The following is a 24853-nucleotide window of genomic DNA, read 5'->3' on the forward strand; positions in this document are numbered from 1 at the left end:
CCTGGCCAGGGTCCCTGGGTGACAGCCTCAGCCAAGGGCTGCTGCAGCTGGGGTGATATTTAACCACTTCTGTTTGGTTTTCCACTTTTAAGAAAATAAAAAAGGGAGGGAATCAGCAACGCAGCCGCTGCTGCATTTCCAGTGTGCCCCGTCCTCGGCATCGATGTGCCTGTCCCTCCTCGCTGCCCTGTTACTCGGTGCTAGTGACCTCCTTCTACCTGGGGAAACTGAGGCACAGGGAACCCCCCGAGCAGCACCCCCTGCCCCAAGAGCCCCCACACAATGGGGACATCAGGAGACATGGGGACAGGCTCTGCCACCCCCGACCTTACCTGCAACCCCCCAGCACAGTTGGTTTTGGACACCCTGCCCTCCCCAGGGCACCCATCCCAGCTTCTGGGGTGCCAGCACCCCAACAGCCCAGACCTGCTGCAAACCAGCCCCCTGCAGCCCCCCCTGGGAGCCACAGGGGCCCCAGCAGCCCACAGCCCCGGTGGGAACCTGGCGCCTTCAAAGCGCTGCCGAGCACCAGCTCATTAATCCCCCAGTAATGACCTCGTTATTCCTAACGAGGCAGAGCGGATCAAGGGAGCTGAGGTAAGAGGATTTTGCAACAGGGGTTTCGGGGCTGGGGGGACACAGGTGGCAGAGGAGGGGAAGACAAAAGGGATAAGGACAGTCACCCCATCCTGGGGGGCGAGCGGTGGGACCACCCCCCATCCCGGGCTCCCCCATTTCAGCAGCTCTGCCCTACACCGGGTACCCAGCCTGATGCAGCAGCAGAGAAACCTTAGCAGCCTGCACCCCAAAAGAGCCTGGCCTGGCTGGCTGCACACCCTCCCACGAGGGCCAGGAAGCAGTGGAGAAGCAGGGAGCACCCCATTAATTTGGGAGGAGAAGACCGCCGTGTGAGCCCAACTGTTATACAAGACACCAGAGAATCTCAGCAAAGCACAGCCACCACCGCTGCTGCACGCAGACCACTTTATTTGTCACAGCCAAACCAGTTCACTCCCCTCCTCTCTGCCCCACAGGCGAGCCCCAGCCTCCCGGGACCTCCCTTTTCTGGGAAGAGCCCCCCCAAACCAGGCTTAGATGTGGGGCTGGAGCCCCTCGGCGGGGAGGGGGCACGGCCCCTTGCGCAGCACAGCCGACACCGCGGGGATGCGGCAGCGAGAGGCAGAAGCAGAAAGAGCCAGGGGGGCAGGGGCCCCCCCCCTTGCACCCAAAGCCAGTCCCATGGGGGTAGGGGAGAGTGGGTAGCGCTGCGATCCCCCACCACCCAGCTGCCCCCCTAAAAGGGGTCCCCATGCAGGACCTGCGGATGGACAGACAGATGCCTGCGGATGGACAGACAGATGGGTTCAGCCCAGCGGCGCCCGCTCAGTCCCAGCGGACCTTGACGGGGGGGAAAGTCCAGAGGTCGGGGTGCCCCATGTGCAGCAGGGTGCTGCACGGGGACGCGCTCCAGCGGAAGGGGGGCACGTCATCCCAGGCGGGACCGCTGGCGGCCACCAGCCCGAAGGCGGGGACCATGCCCGAGGAGGTGACCTGGTGTTGGGAGGAGGGAGAAAAAACAGGGGTGCAAGTCAACACGGGGAAGGGGCAATGCAGCCTGGGGGGAGAGGGGACCTCCAGCCCCCCCCAGCCTCCCCGGGGCTGCCCCGGCTCCCCCACCTTCATGTCGGTGCCGCCGTGGCAGCGCTGGCGCAGGGCGGGGAAGGGGTAGGTGCCATTGGAGGGGTTGAGGTCGGAGCGGGCGGAGATGGCGTTCTCTGCGTTCTGGGGGGGGTCGCAGCCCCCGCACCGCGACAGCGGGTCCCGCAGGTAGTTGTTGGACCTCCAAAGTGGCCAAGGGAGAGTCACGGTGAAGGTGGGGAAAAAAACATATATAAATTTATAGTGATGAAAAAAAAATCACCCCCGAGGGTCACAAATCCCTGGGGGGGGGACGACATGACACCCAGGTTTGGGGTGTCCCCAGCACCCACCTCATCAGGCGGACCATGGAGTCCAGGTCACGGACCAACGTCTGGTTCCGGCGGAAGATCTGGGCACGCGGGTTCTTGTCGTAGGTGAACCAGTCGCCATATTTCTTCACCAGCTCCGGGATCCCACTGGCGTTGAAGATCTCCTCGAAGTACCTGGGGTGGTGGTGGGGAAACCCAGAAAGTCAGCACCCAGTGGCGGGGGGCAAGGCCAGCGTTGGCTGCCCCCCTTCATGGGGCACCAGCGGGGTGGGGTGAGGCCGGCGGAGCTCACGGCAGGTTGTAGCTGGCCCAGTAGCCCTGCTGGTACAGCAGCTCCGTCTGATCGGCCGCCACCACCAGACCCCTGCGCCGGGAGGAAGAGCGCCGGTCAGAGCTGATGGCAAAATTGGGGGGGGGGGGGGGGGATGTGCTGGGAAGGGGCGCAGCCCGGGTGGGGGTCCCCCACGCTGGGTTCCCACCCCACACAGGGGTGCCAGGCACCCATCGCCTGCACACACGCATCCCCGGAGAGCCTTTAGCCGCAGACTGGCAGCGCAGGCAGTTCCTGCCTGCATTTGCATCCCCACCACCCAACTCCCACCCCTTGGGTCCGGAGGAGACCCTTAGGGCTTCCTGAACCCGCGGGGACAGGGCTGTGGGAGGAAACACTTCCACCGCGGCTCAGACCCGGCACTCGGGCCAGAACAGGGGCACTCACGGGATCTGCTCCAGCACGGTCAGCACGCCCTGCGGCGGGCTCGCTCTCCCCGGCGTGAAGGCGTTATAGTCCACCACCATCCACTGGTTGTTGTACCTGGAACGGAGAAGGGGGAATGTATCCCTCTGGCAGCCGGCCCCAGGGACAGCCCTGCTGCCTGGGGGAGCATCCCTCCATCGGATCCCACTCCCCCGCAACAGCTTCCCACCCCTCATCCCGGCCCCACTCACGTGCCGCTGTTGAACCGTCGGAAGACAGCAGCCCACTCGGGACCGCTGCGGGCCAGGCGGTTGGCCACGATGTTCCTCAGCCACTCCAAGACGCTGCCCCGTGGGTCCAGGTACTTCCACCGTGCCGGGTTGTTGTTCCCGATGGTGGTTTCCAGCGCTACCTGCGGGGAGGGGAGCCATGGGGAGGGCAGCGGCGCCAGGGAGGGGTACCCCGGGACCAGACCCCCCCACTCACCAACCCGCTGCTGAGGATGTAGAAGTCATCCCCGGAGAAGATGGTGCCAGGGTAGGAGGAAAACACCTGGATGCTCCCGGGGATCTGAGAATTGCCTGGAGGGGGGGGATGCAAAACCAGGGGAGAATCAGAAGGGGGGTGTCAGTCGCAGCCCCCCCAGCCCGGCCCACGCACCGCTGGCCGAGGCGCGGAAGGGCAGCGTGTACTTCTTGATGACGCGCAGCATGGACTGGTAGGAGGTCCAGGTGTCGTGGGCGACCAGGAGATCCCGATGGCCTGGCAGCAGCTTGAGGAGGGCAGAGCAGGACCCCGAGCCCAGGACGCGCCGTGGGGAGGAGCGGTTCAGGGCGGACTCCAGGTCCTCCAGGTCACCCCCCAGCTGCAGCAGGCTGGGGGGGGAAGGGATACACAGGGTGTCAGGTGGGGGACAGCCTGGCCCAGGAGCCGAGCTGGCTCCGAGCTCTCTGTCCATCTGTCTGGGCTGGAGGGTGTTTCTCCCTCCCATCCTGGCGCAGGCACGCGCACCCCAGCAGCCTGAGCAGGGAGGGAAGGGTGAGCACAGCGGTGGGGAAACTGAGGCAGGGGCTGCAGCGGACCTGGGGGGTGGCACCCACCACCCAGCCCGTTGTGCCAGGGAGGAGGAGAACCTGCCTTGGCTCCATCCTGCCCCAGCAGCAGAGGACAAGCGCCCAGAGAAGGTGGGCAAGGGGGACTGGGAGCAGAACTGGGTGTCCCTAGACATCCAGGAATCGTCCCCACAGCCCCTCCCAACCCCTGGGGCAACCACCCCCCACTCTTCATCACCTCCGGGAAGGAGCTTACAGGAAGCCGAAGGGTGCCAGGGTGAACCTGCCCCGGGGGAAGTCCAGGCGCCCGTTGTAGCTGTCCTCCAGCCCCTTCAGCTGCAGCAGGGCCAGGCGCACCTGCGGGGACAGGGGACAGAGCTGGCACTCAGCTCCCGCGGAGAAGAGGGGTGAAGGATTTCAGGGGGACAGGGTCCCCCCTTCCCTCGGGGGAAGCAGCAGATCCAGCGGGTCCCGGTGCTGCTGCAGAGGCAGGAGGAGGCGCGGGGAGAAGCGTCACCATCAGCGGGGCCGTGACTCAGCACCAGTGGCCGGGGGGGGGGGCTGAGCCACCCCCTGTGCACCCCGACAGCGGCACATGAGGCTCTGGCAGGGACAAAGTCACGAGTCACCTCTGCTCGCCCAGGGGAAGACGATCCACGGCAGCCAGATCCCCGTCATCCCACCTGGAGCCCGGCCAGAAGCCCAGGCACCCCTCGCTGCCCTGTCCCCTCCTCTGGATTAAAGCCCCAATTAGCCCGGGGGATGTAGCGGGGGTCACCCTGGGGGGGGGTACCCCATCCTCACCTGGTGCCAGTACTCGGGGTCCTCCCCCTTCGCCATCTGCTCCTCCATCCAGCCCAGGTTGGCCTCGAGGTAGATCCGCAGCTTCTCGCAGTACTCGCTCTCGTACTTGAAGGGGCCGCAGTAGCCCACCATGGTGTTCATCCAGTGCATGTACATCAGCTGGGGGACACGGCGGCGGTGCCACCGCCGGGGTCAGCCGGGGGAGAGGGGAGGGACCGCGGCGCACCCCTGGGGACCCTACCCTGGTTTCGGAGGGGTCACCCCTTACCTGCTCGGAGACGGCGGCCTCGGCGAGCCCGGCAGCGTAGGCCTGCAGGCTGTCATTGTACGAGCCGTTGGTGGTCACCTCCAGGAAGGCCCAGCTGGGGGGACACGGTCACGCGTGGGACACGGTCACGCGTGGGACACGGTCACGGGTGGGGCAGGACACCCCACCCGCGACAGCTCCCCCGAGGCCACCCCCGGGAGCCCGTTCCTGCTCAGCTCCGTGCGAGCCCCGGGCCCGTCCCCCGCCCGGGGCAGCCCGTCCCGTCCCGTCCCGTCCCGTCCCTACCCGACGGTGGGGATGCGGTCGTCGAGGCTAGCCCAGGCGACAGCGGCGGGGCGGCGGCCGGGCAGGACGCGGAGCCGCCCCGAGCCGGGCTCCAGCAGCACGGAGACGTTGCGGGGCGGCGGGACGGCGGCGGGGGCTGCCCCGACCAGGGCGGCGGCCAAGGCGGCCCCCAGCAGCGCCCGCAGCGCCGCCATGGCGGGGACGGCGGCGGCGAGGGCGGGGCAGAGGGCGGGGTTATGGGCGGGGCAGAGGGCGGGGTTATGGGCGGGGCTGTGGGAGGGGTTATGGGCGGGACGAGGAAGGGCCGCGCCCCCGGCAGCGCCCGCATGCGCTGCGGGCGGGGGGGGCCCCCAGCCCGCCCCATAAACACCCCCAGTACCCCCATCCGACCCCCCCAACCCCACGCACATATCCACGCCCCCCCCCAACCTCCCCACCTAACCCCCCCCCCGCACACCCAGCCCCCCAGCCCCACGCCCGCGGGAGATATGCGCAGGTTCACGCCCCCCGTGTGTCCCCCCCCCTCAGCCATGCCCCACCGTTGCGGAGCACACGTGGGCCCCCTCGCCGTGGGGAACCCGGCCCCCCGCGTGTCCCCCGTGGGGGCCAACCCCAGCCGGTGCGGGCCGTGGGGAGCGGCTCGGTGAAAGCCTGACAGCGGGGGGGGGCCGAGCCCCACTGGGGATTCAGGCCGGGGGTGACACGCGGGGCGCTGGTGCCCGGCCCCCGGTGCCGCCGCAGCCCTGGCCTTGTGCAATCCCCGCCGGCGCCTGTTTACTGCCCTCCCCGCTGCTAGGGCGGGCAAAGTCCCCGTGAGGCGCTGGGTGTCCTGGTGGGGCGGGGGCAGAGGCCTCAGAGCCCCCCACCCATGGTGGCAAGATCCCCGTGGGGTACATCAAGTCGCCATGGCCCGGCCCTATATTGCCCCCCACTTGGTGTTAGTCCGAGCACCACAGTAACCGTCTGCCTGAGGCCTGGCGCACTCGTGCCATGCCACCGCAGAGTGGCAGGTAGCATGGAGGGGGAGCAGAGCTTTACCCCAAAGCCCCGGAGCCCACGCTGAACTGGGATGCCCAGTGGGCACTGGGGGTGAGGGGGTCAGCTGGGAGCCGCTGGGGTGGGGGTGCCGCTGGGGTGGGGGTGCTGCTGGGGTGGGAGTGCTGCTGGGGCACCGTGCTGGGGCGCGTCCCCGTGCCTGTGCTCGGCAGGGAAGGACCGGTAATGCCCTTTATTGGATCAACCGCCAGAAAAGGTGCCACACGCCTGGGGCTATTCTGGGCAGGGCAGCACCCCAAAGGCACCGCTCGCCCGAGCTCGTGTGGTGGCCCAGCACGCCCCACCAGCTCCCATCAGCTCCCAGTTGCTGCTGGTTAATTTTCCAGTACTGCCCAGTGCCCACACGTCTCCGCTCCCGCTCTTGGTGCCGTACGAGACCTCACCGGCCACCTGGACCTGCCCACGCACCGAGATGTGGGTGCAGAAACCAAGGTGGGAGCACAGCGCACCCACCTCCCGCATGAGGAGGGACCCGAGCCACGTGGCAAGTCCCAAAATTTGGCCTAAACCCAGGAAAACCAGTTGAGCGGAAAGCAGCACTGTCCCACGGGAGCCTGCGGGCGATGCCCAGGGCAAAGTGGGGCTCTGCCCCACGCCCCGGGCCAGCTCCTGGCAGCGCTTGGCAGGGCCAGGGCTTGCACCCAGTGGGTGCCGCTGGCCTTTGGGTGCCAGGCTGGACCTGGGCTCCTGTTGGAGACCCTCCGAGCTGTGCGTTGCCTTTGGGTCTTTATTTTCCTCCCTTTCCCCTCTCACTGGGGAAAAGCGCAGAATGTGACTTCGGTGAGAAACCGGCCTGGGGTGGGAAACGGACCCTTTGATCCCGTAAGGCTCTTAGGGCTGCGCTGGCAGTCACGCTCCCCTTGACCGCTGCGGGGGCCAGCCTGCTGCCTCCTCCCCCCAAAAACCCGGCACGGGGGCTTGCCTGGGGCAGGGGCATGGCTGGGGCTGGGGGCAGCGGGGTGTCCTGGAGCAGGGCACGCCGGCCATGCGATAGCTGGGTGCGGAGAGGGACACCGGCAGCAGCAAAGGCCTCTCTGCGGGGTCACCGGGCCACCGGCAACGGGGGTCTGTGCAGCTCTGCGCGCTGCAGCCCCGGTGCTCAGCGCTGGTGTAGGTGCCCTGCCCCGGGGCATGGCGTGCTGCTCCCTCCCGGACACCACCCTCGGCCGTACCTGTGATGAGCTCACCCGGTCTCAGAGGGTCATCCCAAACAGGGGCCAGGCGGGTGCAGCACCCAGGGCGGGTGTCCAGCCTCTGCCCTGCCGCAGCCCGTGGGCACCGGGATGCGGAGGGACGGGGCAGAGACTCCCCCCACCCCCCCACCCCCCCCGCAGCAAACACCCTGTCAGCCACGCGTAAAAAAGAGGCGCTGTCCCTTTAAGAACGGAGGGTGGCGGCCCCTTTAAGACGCGGGGGGGGAGCAGCTGCCCGCGCACAACAGCGGGGCCGCGCCGCCACGGTGGGTCCGCGGGGCGGGTGGGGTCCCCCGGGTCCCCCCGCATCCCCCGCCGCGGCTAGGGGGCGCCCCGCGAGTCCCCTGGTCCTGCGTGGGGTGTGGGTGCGGGGTGTGGGTGCCGGCCCCGCTCCCGCACTACACCCCCCCCCCCCCCCCTTTGCTCCGCAGGCGCTCGGAGCGGAGCGGCCCCGGGGCTGAGCCCCCCCGGCGAGGACGTGGCGTGGCAGCGTGTTGTTCAGCCTGGCGGCGGGGTGCTCTGCCTTCCAGCATTAGCATTATCATTATTTTTCTTTTTAATTACTTAATTTTAATTCCCCCTCCTCCGCCCTGCCCGGGGAGCTGCGGGATGGGGGCCCGGGAGCTGCCCCCGTTCCCCCTCCCCGGGGGCCGCTGCCAGCAGTAGGTGCCCCCCGGGGCTGCCCCCCCGCCGTGGGGCAGGGTGCCATGGGGCCGGCCGGGGCGCTCAGCCTGGCCGGGGTGCTGGTGGGGGACGGCGGGGTGCAGCCAGCCGGGCCCCCGCTGCTGCTGGACCTGGGGGGCACGGTCCCTCCCGGGGGGGATGCTCTGAGCCACGGCCGGGGCCTGGACGTGAGTGCGGGGGCTGCGGTGGGGTTTGGGGGGCGGCGGGAGGGAGGTGGGTGCTGTCGGGGTGGGGGGGTCCCATCCCTGCTTCCCCCATCCCCGCTTCCCCCGTCCCCGCCATCACAGCCGGGATCTCGCCGGGGTTTCCTCCGCTGCTGGTTTTCTCCTTTGAAAACCTTGCCAGGCCGGCGTCTTCCCATGGCCGGGGTTGGGTGGGGGGCAGCACGGGGCCCTGTGCTGCTGGGGACAGGGACAAGGATGGGGACAAGGGCTCGCACCCCCGCTGGCCCTGGTACAGCCCTTGACCCACGCACACGTAGCACAGATGGGGAAACTGAGGCAGGGATGACAGTGACCTACTGAAAGCAGCCCAGCGGAGGGGCAGCATTGCCCGCAGGGTGCCCGTTGGCAGCCCTCGCTGGAGGGCGGTGGGTGCTCAGGGGGAATGGGACTTGGGGTGCCCAGCCGAGCACCCCGTGCTCTGCCCCGCAGTGCTGGGAGGTACGGAAACACAACAGCTCCGAGTGGTGCCGCTTCGTCCGGAGCAACCCCGACTGCCGGCTGGAGGGCGGCTTCCTCGACTACCTCGAGGGGGTCTTCTGCGTCTTCCCCCCCCGGCTGCTCCCCTTGGCCGTCACCCTCTACGTAAGGACGGGAGCGGGGATGATGCTGCTGGGGGATGCTCGGCTTCGGGGGCGCAGGGTGGGGACCCCGCTGACCCCTCTCTGCCATCCCTGACCCCGCAGGCTCTCTGGCTCCTGTACCTGTTCGTCATCCTCGGCGTGACGGCGGAGAAGTTGTGAGTAGCCCCACGGAGCAGGGGACGGTCCCGGGGGTGAGCAGGGAGCCCTGTGGTCCCCGAGCAGCCCCATCGCCCCTCTCCACCTCCTCCTCTGCCCTTCCAGCTTCTGCCCCAACTTATCGGCCATCTCCACCAACCTGAAGTTGTCTCACAACGTGGCAGTATCCTTGGCGGGTCACGGGGGACCTCGGGCGGGGAGGGGGGATGGTGGGGACACTTCTGCAAACCCTTGGCACTACAGCAGGGGAGACCGATTTGGAGTGTATGCTGGAGACAGCGGTGGGGTGAGTGATGGTGTACTGGCACCAGGAGGGAGTCCTGTGGTGGCCGGAGCAGGCAGGTGCCCTGTGTCCCTGCGGGGAGGAGGCCACCAGGTCTTTTCCTTGACAAGCCCTCTCCATGGTGTCACCTTCCTGGCCTTTGGCAACGGGGCACCGGATGTCTTCAGCGCCGTGGTGGCCTTCTCTGACCCCCGGACGGCGGGGCTGGCCATCGGGGCCATCTTCGGTAAGGAGACCCCCACTGCCAGCTCCTCCCTGGGGTGCTGCTGGCTCAGGGGGGTGAAGGATGGGGGGGACACTGCTGGGCCGTGGGATGTCCCCCCCTGAGAGGGACCCCTTGCGTTGGCAGGTGCCGGTGTGTTCGTGACCACGGTGGTGGCCGGGGGCATCGCCCTGGTCAAGCCCTTCACGGCCGCCTCCAGGCCCTTCCTCAGGGATGTCATCTTCTACATGGTGGCCGTCTTCCTCACCTTCATGGTCCTCTACTTTGGCAGGATCACGCTGGGGGAGGCTCTGGGTGAGCGTCACGGGGGGCTGGGGCTGGGGGGGGTGGCGGGAGCAGCCTGGGGGTGCCGTAACCCTCCGTTGCTCCCCCATCCCAGGTTACCTGGGGCTGTACGTCTTCTATGTCTTCACCGTGGTGCTCTGCACCTGGATTCACCGGCGGCAGCGGGGGGAAGGGCTGGTCCCCCCCGGACCCTGGGAGCCAGGTAAGGGCTGCCCTGCTGTGCCAACGGGACCCCCAGCATGCTGGGGTCCCCCTCCACCACCCCTCTCCTCCTCCCCCCAGAGATGCCGACGGATGCCGAAGAGCAGGAGTCCTCAGGCACAAACAGCGGGGACTACGGTACGTCATTCCTGGTGGGCTCGGGGCTGGCTCCGCTCTGTCCTTGGGGGTGGTCGGGGGTCCCAGGGACCCCCAGGCTGCTGCATGCGTGGCCAAGCCCACGGGGCGGCCGTGGCCGGGTGCTGCCCTGGGGCAGGGGAAGCTCCCTGGGGCTGTGCAGGTGACCGCAGCCCCACGCTAGAAGTGCCGGGGTGGGGGCCGGGGAGCCCCACACCCCACTCAGCCACCGTGGCCCCTTGCAGGCGAGGAGTACCGGCCCCTGCTCCCCTCCCGGGAGACCTCCCTGCGCATCCTCACCACTGCCCTCAGCCCCTTGGACTACCGCAAGTGGAGGAGGAAGCCCTGGTACTGGCGGCTCTTCAAGGTCTTCAAGGTGAGCAGGGTGGGACACGAGCCGGGACGAGCCCCCGCAGAGGGTGTCCCCTTCCCTTTTGACCCCTGAGGCTGCGTCACACCTGGGCTTTGCAACGGGGACGGTGGGACAAGGGCATGCAGGTGGGGGACAGGTCATGGGGCACCTCCTGGGGTGTCCTGTCTTGGGGGGGTCCCCCATCCCTGCTCACAGCTGCACCCCCCAGGTGCCGGTGGAGCTGGTGCTGCTGCTCACTGTTCCCGTCGTGGACCCCGACAAGGATGACCTAAACTGGAAGAGACCCCTCAACTGCCTGCATGTCCTGACCAGCCCCCTGCTCTGCGTCCTCACCCTGAAGTCAGGCGCCTGTAAGAGCCCTGGCAGCCCTGGACACCCAGGAGGGCATGGGACCGAGATGGCCACCAAAGCCCTGGGGACCGCAGGAGCCCTTTGGAGCTGGCACCCCATCTGGGGAGGGGAGGACAGGCCAGCGACCTGCCTGGGGAAACTGAGGCACAGAGTGGAGCAGCCCCGTGAGGGCTTAGGGTAGAGGTGGCTTTAGGGGACAAGGCTTTACCTCATACCATGAGCCTGGTGGGATCCTGTCCCAGCCCATGTGGTGCCTGTGGGGCCACTCAGATGCTCCCTCTCTCCATTACCTGCAGATGGGCTGTACCAGATCCAGGGCATCTTCCCAGTCTGGGGACTGGTCACACTGGTTGGGTCTGTCCTGGCCATCATCACTTTCATCACCACAAGCAATGAGGAGCCACCCAAGTACCACTGCGTAAGGTGCTCCCCAGCCCTGAATGCCTGCTGGGGACCAGCCCAGACACCTCCGGACTGGGCTGAGGGTCCTGGGGGCAGAGCAGGAGCCAGGACCTCCTTCCCGGTCCCCAGTGTCCCCAGGAGGGACAGGGCTGGCTGGAGGTGTGGAGGGTCCTGCAGGACGCACCAGCTTGTCCCTCTGCCTGGCAGGTATTTGCCTTCCTCGGGTTTTTGGCCAGTGCCATGTGGATCAACGCTGCAGCCACGGAGCTGGTGAACATCCTCCGGACCCTGGGCATCATCTTCCAGCTGAGCAACACTGTGCTGGGCTTGACGCTGCTGGCCTGGGGCAACAGCATCGGCGGTAAGGGCTCTGCTGCGCCCCAGTGCCACCCCAGGTGCACCCGTCCTCCTGGCATCCCCCAAGGTCTCCCCTTCTCCCTCCGCAGACACCTTCTCTGACCTCACCATGGCACGGCAGGGCTATCCCCGCATGGCCTTCTCCGCCTGCTTCGGAGGCATCATCTTCAGTATCCTTTGGGTGCTGGGGGGAGGTGGTGGTACTGGGGGCAGGGGCTGCCTCAGTTTCCTTGCCTGCAGCCCAGGGAGAGCCCCATGGGAAGGAGCTGGGCAGGATCCATCCCAGAGTCCCTGGGATGTTGTGCAGGCAGCGGGGAGGTTGCCAGTGTGGGGGGACTGGCATGGTATTTGAGAACCACAGGAGCTGCGGGGACGGAGCCAGCAGCATCCCCCTGTCCCCACTGCTATCCCAGCCCCAGCAGGGTGGGAGTTTGGACTGGAGTCTGGCAGATTTGGGATCTGCCCAAGGGAAGGAGGGGAAGAGGTTGTGCCACCCTCCAGGAGGCTTTGGGTGGTCAGCAGACCAGGCTGAAGCCTCTCCTCCTTGAGTGCTCCAGGCTGTATTCACCACAAACAGGCAACGGCCACGGGGCACAGGCGGGGAGGACCCATGCTGTCCCCCTCCCCGGGGCGGAGGGACATGGCCAGCTCCATCGCTCCCCGCGAGGTCCCCTGCACCGTGTCTCCATCCTGAACGTGTCCCAGACATCCTGGTTGGCGTGGGACTCGGCTGCCTGCTGCAGATGACCAGCAGCCAGCTGGTGGTGAAGGTAAGGCTGCAGGGACACGGTGGCACGGGTCAGGGTGGCAGCAGGACCCCCGTGTCACTCCACGTCACTCCCCACCTCTCCGGCAGCTGGAGCCTGACAGCCTCCTGGTCTGGATCCTCGCCGGGGCCCTAGGGCTGAGCTTGGTCTTCTCCTTCGTGTCGGTGCCGGCGCAGTGCTTCCAGCTGGGCAAGGCGTACGGTGTCTGCCTCATCCTCTACTACCTGACCTTCCTCTGCGTGGCCCTGCTGACCGAGTTCAGGGTGATCCATCTCTCCGCCATCTGACCGGCCCCGCCGCCGGCAGGAGATGCACATCCCTCCCTGGCTCTCGCTCTGCCTCCCCACCGGATCGGGGCTTCGCTGACCCCTCTCCCTGTCCCTGCCGGGGGGACAACGGCACCTCAACCCCAACCGTGCTGCTGCCACCACATGCTGGAGGCATCACGTGCCAGCCCAGCCCTCGGCCTTCGCTTTCTGCAGGGGGGTTGGTTGGTTGTGCTTTGGGAAGGGAAAAGGAGCTGTTAGTCATTAGCGACATCCTCTCCCCCCTCTGTTTAATCTTATTTAACTCAAGGTGGCTCAGAGCAGGAGTGATGTTAAGACCTCCGCTTCCTCTGGTCCTGGTGCAGGAGCAGCTCCAGCCCTGGGTCACAATAGGAGAGGTTTTACCTTCCCCTGCCTGTCTCCGTCCTGGCTGCTCTGGGACAGCGCTAGGGCAGTTGTGCTACATGGGGTAACTCTGTGAAGGTCTGAGCACACGTTTGTCGTTGCAAAGGATGTGATGCGTTTGCACTGTGGGTTTGAAATAGCAGCTGAGGCAAAGCGAGATGGGGTTAAGGTGAGAGGAGCTCCAGGGCAGTGCTGGGTTTTAGTGCAAGCAAAGCTGGAGGGGAAAAAAACCAACAAACCAAGGGAGGCTGGTTTCCCCTGCTTTTTTAAGCTATGTTTTTCAACCTGAGTTTCAGAACCTACTTTTCTCCTCCTCCTAGGGTGGACAGAGCTGTAGGAAAGGACGGGGAGGTTTCCACACACAGTGTTAGCCTCTGGCAAGACTAGGTTTAGGCACTGTAAAAAAAAAAAAAATTTGCAATAAAAAAAAAACCAAACCCAACTTTGACTTCTGTTGTTTGCTGTGAGGGTGTTTTCTCCTGCTCTCTGCTAGCATTAACACACGCCTTACCCAGCACGGTGCCTTTGGAGGGGGAGAAGGGACACCCCCAGCTTCTCGGGAGCTGAGGCAGCAGCAGAGGGGCCTTGGGGGGCTGACACCCTCGGCTGCGCAGGGCAGTTTTCCCAGCAGCTTGGGGAAGTGGTTTCCTTGGGGTTGACCCGCAGTTGATTTCTCAACCAGAGTCACATGCGCCTGACTCGGCCATTTAGTTGCACGGTTGGGAACTGCAGCGTCACCGCAGTCTCGGCACGGGGTCAGCACAGGCGTTACTCAGCTCCCGGGGGATGGATGGGGACACCGGCGGGGCAGCCCCTGCTCCTGGGGGAAGCAGAGCGGGTGGGCTGGGGCTTCTGCTCCCTGGCCGAGGGTCCGCAGGCTAGAAAGCAAACTGCCGTTACAGACAGGCAACCACCGCTTCTACTCCGCAGGGAGAGAGGGGTTGTTTTGCAAGAAGCACAACCGCCAGACCTGGTTCCTGCTCCCTTCTCAGGGTGCCAGCACCTTCCTGGGCCTGGATCATTTCTCCTTTTTCTAACAGATACAGGCTTTCACAAAAAATAACACTCCCTGTGCCTGCAGCTACTGGCTCTGCCCTGAACCTGCTCACAAGTTACCAGCAGCTGCCGGAATTATCCAGGGAGACGAGCCCTACTCCCTTACACGCAGCAGGGCTAAAGCAATCGAAACCGTGGCCAACGTACCAATACAGAAGTACAGGGTCAAAAAAACCCCTTCTAACCTTAAACATTGCATTGGGGTAGCTTTAAAAAAAAATGTAAGTTTGAAAGCATTATGTTAATGTTTAGGAAAAAACCTGGCAGGGGGGCGGGCAGAAGGGAAGCTGGGCTTTGCCATGTCCAGGAACAAGAATTCAGAGCAGCTCGGCAGGGCACGCATGCAAAATATGCCCACGCAAGCAGTTGCCACCTGAAAGGGAGGGCGGGCACTGCTCCTCTTCAAACACTGTGGAAATGCTTCAGCTGCGGCCAAGCCCTGCTTCTGGAATAACACGGGAAGGAGGAAAGGAAGCCGCTGCCTTTACAAAGCCGAGGATGCTTTTTATTAGTGTGCTTGAAAAAAATCTAGAGAACATTTTACAGACATGTCCATAAAATCATTTTATAAACAAAACGCCAGCATACAAAATCCTGCAGTGCTTCCTCTCTTGCTCCCTACAAAATGATTGTCTCTGTCATTAGTCTGTGTGTCAGGTGGGGAAGAGGAGGATAAATAGAAGGGGATGCCCCGTACTCAAACTTTGTTTCCTTCCAAAGTCATGTGGAAGAAGTAAACTTCTGTGACCCTCCTTAGTTTACAAAAATAATTAATACAGTGTGTGCGTGGGGGCAGATCAACACCTCAGCACAAAACCACGGAAGCAGCACCGGAGCCCTGCGCCCCAGCCCAAACATTGCTGTCTCTGTGACCCCACAGCCCTGTTATTGCATGTTAAGCAGGTTAGTGCCCCCCCTCAATAGAGCTTAAAGCTGCAGCTCCTTTCACACCCAGAAAATGCCGCCCCCAAAAGTCACCAACAGTCCTGCAAGGAGAAATAGGCTGTAGGGGAATGCGGAGTTTACACACAGCCACATTTTTCTCCCCTAACCTTCACAATGCTCATTCATCCTGCCCGCAACTTAAAACAGAATAAACAACATCTCCTCCAGCCCCAGGACTAATCTGGATAAATCTCCCAGGCTGCGACTCCATGCAGAGCAACTGCAAGAGCAACAACTGCACTGCTCATTAATTTGTGGTCGAATTTATGGTTTGGAAAACAGCCCTTTAAGGTCCTTCACGGTTCAGCTCAGAAGTAGTTTCATACCTGCAGTACCCAGAAAGGAAACAAAGAATTGCCCTGAGGCACCCAGGGAATTCGGCAAGGGTTGAGAGCAGATGCTGGTATGCATGCTGCCGGGAAAGCTGCTCACCCGCTCTTTCCATCCCATAGCCCAAATGCTCCCACCATGCTACGCAGGGAGAGATTTTCAGAAGCAGCTGTCTTGCCCACTTTTGAAAGTCTCATCCACCCAGGAAATGCTCTTGAGCTGCCCGGGTAGGATCAGTCCTCTCCCGCTGTCCTTGTGCCACATGGTGAGGCTACCAAAGAAAAAAGAGGTAGGTGGGACAAGGGGAACAGGCGCACAGATCTCCCACTGCTTGATCTGTCTGGAGGAAGGAGAAAGCCTCCCCAGCAAGCTCTACCCTTAGTCTGAACTTAAGAAAAGATCAAACAGCAAGAGGTGAGGGGAGCCTGCCAGATACTTCTAGCCCCCAGCACCTTCTGTGCTGACAGGGGAAAAAAGGGGACTTACAGAGACAGGTTCTCATCACGTTGCGGGCAATGAAACACGAGTGATGACGCAACCTGCCATGATCACAGAATAAACGTGGCAGAGCTGGGAAGGAATCCCTCTTCCCCCTTCCTTCCCATCCCTCAGCTACCAAGTCTGGCAGCTTCCTTGCCAGCTGCAGAAAAGCAGATGGGTGAGAAGAATCATCATCTTCCACCTTTCTCCTGCATCCAAAATTCAGGGGAACAGTAAAGCTCTTCAGTGGATCTTCCTAAGACCCAACTCAGTCAGCATTTGCCAGCCTGAGGAACATTTCTGCAAGGGTGAGAGCAAGGGAGGAGCAACACTGCTGTGCTGGGACTCACCTGTATAAACAAAGCAATGACCTGGCTGAGGACTAACCAGCAGTGCTGTTCGATGCCCATAAGCTCTCCTTAACCCAGAGCCAGGCAGAAATAAGTCAGACTTGGAGCTGCAAAACCTTCCATTTCTTCCTCCTAGTCATCTATCTGAGCTAAGGACCAGCCAGAGATTTGCCATTTGCAGAGCAGGCGGCCAAGTGGCCAGAGGTCAACAGCCACCGTCACCCTGCAGAATCCCCCCTCTCACTGAACAGAGACAGGAGCTTTGGGGTTTACAGAGGCGATCCCAATCCTGGGCAGTGCCACCGGCAGAACTGACCAGCAGCAATGCAGATACCGGAGAGCTACAGCAGAGACAAAGCTTGTCTCCCCAGACTCCTGTCCCACCTATGGTCATAACATGATGAGATGCTGGCCCTCATTTCTGTCTCCAGCTGCCACAGAACTGCTCAGGGACAGCTAAATTCAATAATCAGAGCTGGATCTACTACCGGGAGTGCATCTGGGTGTGCCAAAAAGGAGGGGAAAGGCAGAAAAAGTGCTGAAATTTCACACCACCTCCCCTTTCTTTGCATAGGAGGGTGGAGGAGAAACAAAAACTCACTCCCTGATCTTTTATTCCTAGGTTAATGGTACCCTTTAAGCAAAAAAGATCTTCAAAAAGGGCAAAAGTTTTAATATTAAGCAGGTGGCTTCAGCACATTTCCTGCTGTTAATGGATTACACATACCTTTCCCCAAGGTCTGTTAGTGGTAAGACAAACAGCAGGCTCAAGCCTGGGAAGTGGCTCAGAGGGAGAAGGTCTCCGTTCTGTCCGAGATGTTCAGTCTGTGCCGAACATGGGCATCATGCTCAATCTGGGTGTAGCAGCCTTACAGAGTCCCCTGGGCCTCTGGTTTTTCAGCAATTCACTGCCTAGGGGAAGAGATTTAAACCCTAAAGCCAAACAGTAGGCTGAACAGATCTATATACGACATCCCAATGTATACGCTGTGAAGTAATGCTCTAGGTTATTGCATAGAAGGCGGCTTGCATTAGCTAGGCCTAAATGACAGTCTGGGAGCGTTGTCGGAGGCTCAGGGGCTTCAGAGAGCTGTTGGAAGCAGATGCAGGCTCTTGCAACGGTGTCTGAGATTCCTCTTTTCTGGAATGCTCCTCATACCATTCCTGCAACAGAAGATCAAACAGACAGATCAGGCTCTGCCCCACACCAGCCTCATGGCCCCCCAGCAAGACCCTGAACAGAAGAGCCCTTGGCTGCTCTGCCATGCAAAGGCACATTTGCTCAGGCACAGAGGGGCTCTTTCCAAAGCCCTGGATACAGCCTAACCTCCTGGAACAACCTGGTTAACTGCAGCACGGCTGCGACGGACGCACCGAGACCCTGCCAGCCGTAGTCCAAGCAAGAAGTACCAGCTATGGCTGAGCTACAGGTGGCTGAACTGACAAACCTACACAAGGAAACATCACTCTCTCAGGATGTCCCTCCTGAATATCTAGGACTCTAGTAATGATGTCACCATCATGTTTGGGATTTGCAGAGTTGCTCCCAATCCTGGGCAGTGCCCAGGATGTTACAGTATGTTACATCCCTGAATCAGAGACCAAGTAGAACAGGTGGGGAGCTTCTCTACAGATTTCCACCCAGCTCCATGGTAAATAACATGTTTATTTTATTTAGGGGGACTGAAGACTCATCCCCAAGCTAGCTGCCCAAGGGACAAAGGACAGATTCAAATGGTTACGAGATTAATTCTTTCACTACTAATCATTACTTTAGCCCATGACCTTCAACCTGGAGCTGAATGTCTGGCAGGCACTACAGTGACCAGATCCATGGCAAAAAGCTCCTGACCACGAAGGGCACTAGCAGGAATGCCCTAAACAATCCAGAGAATCAGCTGATTTAAGTGTTTCCCATCTTTGTTAGCCTGCTATTCTGAAGGAAAACCAGGCAGCATTGCTCACACCAAGCAGCACTCTGCCTGGGAGCACACTTGGTTTCTGTGTCGGACAGACACGCCCAAGCTCAAACACAATCACATTCCAGTGGCTTAACAAATTAGCGTTCAGCAGCCAAGCCCCAGGAACGCACTACGCATGTGCTCCTAGCCCCAGCAAACACGTCCACCTCGGTGAGTCCAGGTAAGCTCAGCCAAGCTGGAGTGCCTACGCACGCACCGAACGCGTGGTTACTGTGACTCAGCTGACACACACCTGCGCAGCCGGGCACCTGGACCCACTGAGGAGGCTCTGATGCACTCTGTGGTTTAAGAAAGACCCTGAGTGCAAGAACGGATCAAATAGAAAGTACGCTTCATCTACTGTCCTGGTTTTGGCTGGGATAGAGTTAATTTTCTTCCTAGTAGCTGGTATAGTACTGTGTTTTGGATTTAGGATGAGAATAATGTTGATAACACCCGGATGGTTTAGTTGTTGCTGAGCAGTGCTTGCACTAAGTCAAGGCCCTTTCAGCTTCTCCCACTGCCCTGCCAGCGAGGAGGCTGGAGGTGCACGAGAAGCTGAGAGGGGACACAGCCAGGACAGCTGACCCGAACTGGCCAAAGGGATGGTGAACAAAAAAATCTGGGGGCAGTTGGCCGGAGCGGGCTCAGCCGTTGCTCGGGAACTGGCTGGACATCAGTCAGCGTGTGGTGAGCCACTGCATTGTGCATCACTTGTTTTGTATATTCTTTTATCATTATTTTTTTTTCCTTTTCTAAATTGTTTTTTATCTCAAACCCATGAGTTTTACCTTTTTACCCATTCTCTCCCCCATCCCACTGAGGGGGGAGTGAGCGAGTGGCTGTGTGGTGCTTAGCTGCTGGCTGGGGTTAAACCACGACACCTTCTCATGGAGCACATGGCTGCCTGGGTCTTGGAGGAAGAAAGCCTCCAGCGTTTAAAAGGATGGTTTGTTATTCTAGGCAATGTTCTGCTCACCACAGAGACTTGCTGGTATTTCCAACTCAGGCTCACATACCTGTATCTCCTCTTCATACATCTTCATACTCAAATCACTCTTCGTCCTTGATCTGCGTCCCAGAAACAGTGTTGACATTTGCTGAAGAGTTGGGGGAAGGAGGAAGAAAAAACAAAAAAAGACATTCAGTCACTGAGCAGCTCACAGGATCAGTCACTGGAACTTCAGGCATCCTTCATGCGGACACCCATCATCCACTGATGAGCTCGGGCTGTCTTGGGCTCTTTCTATTGTCAAGGGAAAAAGGCGTTTTAGGGTGCACATCACGTAAACAAATGCAGGCATCTACTGCAGGCTGAGACAAATGACACTGAGCAGATCCCCAAAGACTACAGAGGGAGCTGTAGCTCAGACGGATGTGTCTGTCAGTGGTGCTTAATTTAGTCAGATGAACACAACATCAGTGCCTGGAACAAGGCTCAAACCCAAGCTTCCAAATAAGATCTTGTCTAAGAACAATTTCAAGTCCCACTTGTCTGGACCACACCATTTACTCCATGGGCCTGGACTTCTTAAATCGTGTAAGCAGAGAGCTGAAGTCTGAATTACTCTATGACCACATGAGTTATATGAACAGGATTGAGAAGCAAAAGAAACCTCAGGTCTGGCATCATCATTCTGTACTCCATTGCAAGGCTGAGGACAGCCACCTCCTTTGGTTTATTGTCTTGAAAACTGCTTCTGATCAGTATCATCACCACTATTCTGAATATTGTCTCTGTGAACAAGAGCTCAGCCTTTAACTACCAAGCCAACCAAAGCAAATAAAGGTCGCCTAAGAGACTGTAGCACCTGCACTTTGTAGTGGTGATACAAGAATATAATGGCTATTATTAAAACCACTTAAGCTCTTCCCAGATGCATGAGACAACAGTTCTGAGGCAAAAGCAGTCACCCAGGTCAGCTCATTTTTTCCAATTGTCCATCCTGTTTTAGAATGAAAATGTAAGCAGTGCCACAGCAAAAGGAAGCCTGGTGTTTGGAATCGATACCATCATATTCCTGCGTAATGTTTCGGGACTGTCCAAGCCTAAGTATACGATGGCACAGAGAGAGAGGTCGGAGAATTGCAAGACAGTGGCTTCCTTAGAGAAAATACATACGCTTTTTTCCAGTCAGTACTGGGCCACAACAACTCTAAGTGAAGTTTGCAGGCAATAGCAATGAGCCTTTGTCAAGACTATTCAGAGTGCAGGGGAAATTCATCTGCTACTTTTCTAGAGCAGCAGAACTTTGTGCCAATGCTGCAGAGACCCTCCAGTAGGTCAGCTCTCAACACTACAAAGACAGATGCAGGTTCTCTCTTAAGACAGCAAAAAGGCATTTGTGGCCCTGGCATGCCTCGCCCCCAAAGCCGAGATCTTGTGGCAAGTGTTTCCTCTTACCCCATATTTGTCCATCTGCAAAACGATCTTCTGCAGCTGAGCAGTTTCAGTGGCAGCCGAACTCCGCTTGTACAGCTCGATTATGCCAACCACTTCCTCCTTGGAGATCTCCTTCTCCAGCACAATGCCGTTGTCTTCTGGAGAGGCAAGAAAGAAAGAGGAAAAAAAAGCCTCCAAGGTGAACATTGCTTCATCAACCACCACGATAATCCCGGAAGGCAAAACTTAACAGCCCACAGGACCAAGCCAGATGTCAGGCACAGTCTGTACCTGCTTTTGTTACTAGAATGTGTATGTCCTTGTCCCCCAACAAGGCAGGGAAGAAGTTAACTAGTGTGTAGGGCCAGCAAACATCTCAGCTTTTTAAAACATTAGGCTCCTCAGTATCTTAAAAAAAAATCTTGTAGCTTTTTGCTTGCCTTTAAATTAACTAGCAAAGCAAATAATCACATGGGAATTGCTGCCTTTTGACCTTCAGCTGCCTAACACAGCTTGGGAGTTCAGCGCTAACAAGTGTCTTTCACTGCACCCTTCAAAAGTGGGTGCAGGAGGGATCACGATGAAAAATGTTTTTGTAACTAAAAATGCTGGGCTCCTACGGGCCTGCGCCACACAAATTTGATCTTCTGTTACCTAAGAAAGATGCGGGGCTGATCAAAGCTACTCCCATGGCTGGGGTCTTCATCACATTTCTGTGGGGAAAACTCTGTGGCATTAAATGTATGAGTGCAATATCTATATCTCCTTCCTGCAGAAAATTGTAAAGAATCATTAAGATTAGTCTGCATGGAGAATGAATAGAGAAGTTTGGGTGTAGATCACCTGAAGGAATGGCAGGGGAAAGGCTATAAAAGATTAATGTGTTTATGGCACCTAAATTAGCAGGTCATGAAGTTACATGCAGTTTCAGATGCCCAGCTCAGGAAACAAAGGACAGTGAGTAAAACTGATGACTCGCAGGGGTAAGGGGATGGAGAGACTAGTCACTGTCAGTTCCTAAAGGGTACAGAAGGGCATGTCCAAACCCAGGACGTAGTCACCAGTGTAAGTATAACTGGAAGATGTAGGAAGAACTGGATAGGCAGCATCTGTTGTCCTCCATGTCATGGCAAAAAGTGCTGGAAAACCACTTGGATCAAGCATTTTGGTGCCTGAATGCTGGACAAGCCACTTGAAGACACATTCTGGTGCCAGTGAGTATATTAGTGAGGAAGGAAAATTGGTTTTAAAAGAAAAATCACCTTCCCTTCCTGTAAAGCCTCTTGTTGAGCTTTGCTGCATCGTCGCTGAAATGTTTCCTAGATTTTTTTCATGAAATGCATGCAGATTTCCTATCTTAAAATAATTTGGTTGAAACAGTTCAAGCAGTTGAAGTTTTTATGCATGCCCATGCGTGCGCACACACACACACTTTTTGGGGAGTGCTGGGGGAGAGATGAGGGGCAGAATAGAAAGGCCAGATAGAAATATCACACAAAAGCCTAAGGATGAGATTAGGAAGTCGGGCTAAAAAAAAAAAAAATAAATCTGGTCTTTACTGGCCAATCCCATTCTCTCCCACAGACATAAGACACCAGGGAGAGAAGACACAATGTCGTAGGTCAACCAATCCTCAGTCCTGACCTTCTGAATCTTGGTTCTTTCGAGTATAGTTCATGCGGAAGACGAAAGCATCCAGAATAAAAGCCACGATGATTGTCATCACCACCTGAGAGAGGACATGAACAGAAGAGATCAGGAGGCTGCTGCTGGGGCATTCTTCCAGCCCAGTTCAACAGGAAGCCGAGCATTTGGTCCGTGCTTCAACTCTATGCTCCCCACCTCCTCCATGGCAGAGGGGATACACGTCACACATCTACCTGTGAGTAAACTGCTAACAGTCAACCACAACGAGGACAAAACAAAGCTCTTGTGCTGCCCCAGTCCTTACCCCAAGCCCTGATTTGTGCAGCATCAGCTTTGTCAGAGCCCATAAATTCAACTTTCTGCAAGTGATATGGACTCACACCTGATTCTGGAAGATGTTTATGTAGCAGAGCAAAGTTGTCCTCAATTAGGGATGGAAGCTCCCTCTGGAACACAGTAAAAGCTGTCTCCCCTCCTCATCCCCACTATTTGATGCATGAAGCATGTCCAGAAACCTACCATGGTCACAATATAGAAGATCATGAAGTAAAGACGGCTCCAGTGAGTGGTTTGGGATGTCACCCCTTCCTAAACAGGAGAGGGAAGAAGTCAGTAGTGCACAAAAAAGAGAGAGTCTGCTGTTAACTGCTTGCCAACAGACATAAACACTATCTATCTCCCATTCATGTCTCCACAGTTAGCCCCAGGGACTGCCTGTGCAATGCTTAATGCCCCAACTGGTCCTTACAGCTAATCTGCCTCTCAAGCTAAAAAGAGAGGTTCCTATACGCAAACACACAGAACATTTAAAGCTTGTGGCTGTAAGAGCCATTGCTGCTATAAGAACACCGCTTGGACAGCAGGGTGACAAGCTGGACTAGAGAGTGACTTCATTTGTCCAGATTGTGAAACCCGGCCTGAAAGCTGGTCAAGATTCACAAGACAACATGCCCAACAGCATGCCAGAGGTCAAATGCCACCCAACGATCAGGACCAAAAGATATCTGGCAACAAGAAGTGACAATGTTGGGCCCATCTCCAGTCACCAGGGGAAGAAAGCAGTGGTGGTGTGGAAGATCTAGCTCAACTGCCAAAGAGCCCGTGCTGTGTATACACACAAGGTAGCTGAGGTTTACTTACCATGATGATGTACCAGTCATTGACGACTGTCAGCTCAAACAGCGTGACTGTATACAAGTGGGAGAAAAAATACAAATTGCTTTATCCATCCTGACCTACTTTACAGTGATTCTTAGACAAAGTATCTGACAGGGAAGACTGACAGAAGACGCCAAAGTTTCAATACACCCAGCAAATCCGGAGACAGAATGCAGAGCCTCATCACTGCAATTACTTCAGACAACGGGGGTTAGACCCACAGAACCAGGAGCATGGCTTAATCTGTATTTCTTAAAAAAATCAGAAACAGACCTGACTCTTTCCACCAGAGAGCATGGAGACCTCCAAAATCTCCAGGAGATAAGCATCTCTGCTCATACATTAAGAAAAATAATGGAGAGTAATCAACACATTCAAGTTATTCTTCATCAGTGGGTTTAAAGAAATCTATTAGCATCACTATTGGTTCTTTAAAAGGATAGTGACTTAAATATCTCTGGAAGTCTGGTCTGATCACCAGTCAGAACAGATCTGCTGGCTTCACACTGGCTTTTAAGAGATGCCTGCTTACCTTGCAAAGCAGTCATAGCACAGTTAGTCAGCTGGAGTTCTCCAGACAGAAAGAGCAGGATGCTGAGTATTTGAGGTGCATAAGTAGGACTCTATGGGAGAGTTGCAGGCTTACACAAGCATTACAGTCCTGCCATCCAGCTCTGCAGGAACACAGATGCACTAAGGAACAGTCTTTGCTACGGACAAAACTGCCCTTACCAAAGCTGTTCAAAATGTTGTCGAAGTTGTTGAGATAGTAATAACCTTCTTCCACAACCGTCTTGTTGCCAACCGTATGATTCACCCAGCGGTAGGAGTCTGCGACTGTGCTTGTGCTGGTTGGAGAAACCAGGACAAAGACTGAGAAGAGAACTGGAAAAGCAAGGAAAATCTCAAGGGTTATAAATACCAAAACACTTAGAAGGTGGTGAGCAGGGTGGCAGTTTCTACCTCTTGACCAACACTCGCCTTTTTTTTTTGAAAGAAAGCCTCTGTCCTTCACAGCTCAGCACAAGCCCAGGGACCACATGGAATCTTTCTAATCATTCAACAAATATTATACCAGGGAAACTGAGTGTTTGAATTAGGCTCCTTGGCTCACACCCTTAAAGCTTGGCATTTCTAAGTGGTCTGCCATTATTTAAGATGAAAAGGGCACAGGACAGCTTAGCTTCCAAGACCAGGTGAATTTATCTTGTACAAAGTGAGGCGTAAATATGCAACACATCTAGCAGAGCAACTCTGGTGTCACCAAGAGAAAAATCTCAACTTTGCTCTAGAGCAGCTGTTACAAGAGTTTCCAGCCACAGTATCATGAATAAGTCCTTCCAGTGCAGCTACCTGAGGCAAGTTACAGAGCTCATTAAAACCAGCCAACCCTGCCACAGAAATCTCTCCCTTTCCAAATGCAATGCAAAAGCCCTTTCATCTAATCTTACCTAGAGAAGTGAAGTGTCTCCCCTAGATTTTCGTAGCATGTTGCCTTAGCTGCAAAACCCCACTCAGACCCATC

At 58.2% G+C, this 24853-nt stretch overlaps 3 protein-coding genes across 4 annotated transcripts in view; 1 reads left to right on the top strand and 2 right to left on the bottom strand.

Moving 5' to 3' along the window:
* Window positions 1-987: 987 nt before the first annotated feature.
* Window positions 988-5270, bottom strand: PLBD2 (phospholipase B domain containing 2). The gene is made up of 12 exons (XM_059827714.1): window positions 5077-5270; window positions 4792-4885; window positions 4524-4682; window positions 3976-4076; window positions 3328-3542; window positions 3154-3248; window positions 2919-3079; window positions 2689-2784; window positions 2263-2334; window positions 1992-2144; window positions 1678-1840; window positions 988-1551 (listed from the first exon to the last, which is right to left on the bottom strand). Exons 1-12 carry the CDS (start codon window positions 5268-5270, stop codon window positions 1384-1386), a joined length of 1671 nt encoding a protein of 556 aa, XP_059683697.1. The 3' UTR covers window positions 988-1383.
* A 2762-nt stretch (window positions 5271-8032) lies between these two features.
* Window positions 8033-15580, top strand: SLC8B1 (solute carrier family 8 member B1). The gene is made up of 17 exons (XM_059827902.1): window positions 8033-8176; window positions 8663-8815; window positions 8917-8969; window positions 9076-9133; window positions 9347-9479; window positions 9603-9770; window positions 9856-9963; window positions 10044-10100; window positions 10343-10473; window positions 10679-10820; window positions 11118-11239; window positions 11431-11584; window positions 11670-11750; window positions 12286-12350; window positions 12437-12610; window positions 14059-14231; window positions 15472-15580. Exons 1-17 carry the CDS (start codon window positions 8033-8035, stop codon window positions 15578-15580), a joined length of 2025 nt encoding a protein of 674 aa, XP_059683885.1.
* Window positions 15581-16831: 1251 nt separating this feature from the next.
* The window catches only part of TPCN1 (two pore segment channel 1), a 46781-nt gene continuing 38759 nt past the window's right edge, over window positions 16832-24853 (bottom strand). For both annotated transcript variants that reach the window (XM_059827661.1, XM_009810084.2), the window contains 7 exons: window positions 24061-24176; window positions 23311-23357; window positions 22690-22758; window positions 22168-22252; window positions 20545-20681; window positions 19160-19240; window positions 16832-17343 (listed from right to left, as the gene is read on the bottom strand). In XM_059827661.1, the coding sequence (XP_059683644.1) occupies window positions 17221-17343; window positions 19160-19240; window positions 20545-20681; window positions 22168-22252; window positions 22690-22758; window positions 23311-23357; window positions 24061-24176 (658 nt within the window). In that variant the 3' untranslated portion in view covers window positions 16832-17220. The remainder of the gene's footprint in view (window positions 17344-19159; window positions 19241-20544; window positions 20682-22167; window positions 22253-22689; window positions 22759-23310; window positions 23358-24060; window positions 24177-24853) is intronic.

This window comes from Gavia stellata, chromosome 21, assembly GCF_030936135.1.
Source record: "Gavia stellata isolate bGavSte3 chromosome 21, bGavSte3.hap2, whole genome shotgun sequence".
Taxonomy (NCBI): Eukaryota; Metazoa; Chordata; class Aves; order Gaviiformes; family Gaviidae; genus Gavia; species Gavia stellata.

What these genes read in the sequence shown, in the direction of transcription:
- PLBD2 (XM_059827714.1), bottom strand. Translation starts at nt 5,270, where the DNA reads ATGGCGGCGCTGCGGGCGCTGCTGGGGGCCGCCTTGGCCGCCGCCCTG. An exon ending in CTGGCACCCTTCGGCTTCCT is followed by an intron (nt 3,543 to 3,975) that starts GTAAGCTCCTTC and finishes TTCCCCCCCCAG; the next exon opens with CCTGCTGCAGCTGGGGGGTG. An exon ending in CGACGGTTCAACAGCGGCAC is followed by an intron (nt 2,785 to 2,918) that starts GTGAGTGGGGCC and finishes TCTCCGTTCCAG; the next exon opens with GTACAACAACCAGTGGATGG.
- SLC8B1 (XM_059827902.1), top strand. Translation starts at nt 8,033, where the DNA reads ATGGGGCCGGCCGGGGCGCTCAGCCTGGCCGGGGTGCTGGTGGGGGAC. An exon ending in GCCACGGCCGGGGCCTGGAC is followed by an intron (nt 8,177 to 8,662) that starts GTGAGTGCGGGG and finishes TCTGCCCCGCAG; the next exon opens with TGCTGGGAGGTACGGAAACA. An exon ending in CTGGGGCAACAGCATCGGCG is followed by an intron (nt 11,585 to 11,669) that starts GTAAGGGCTCTG and finishes CTCCCTCCGCAG; the next exon opens with ACACCTTCTCTGACCTCACC.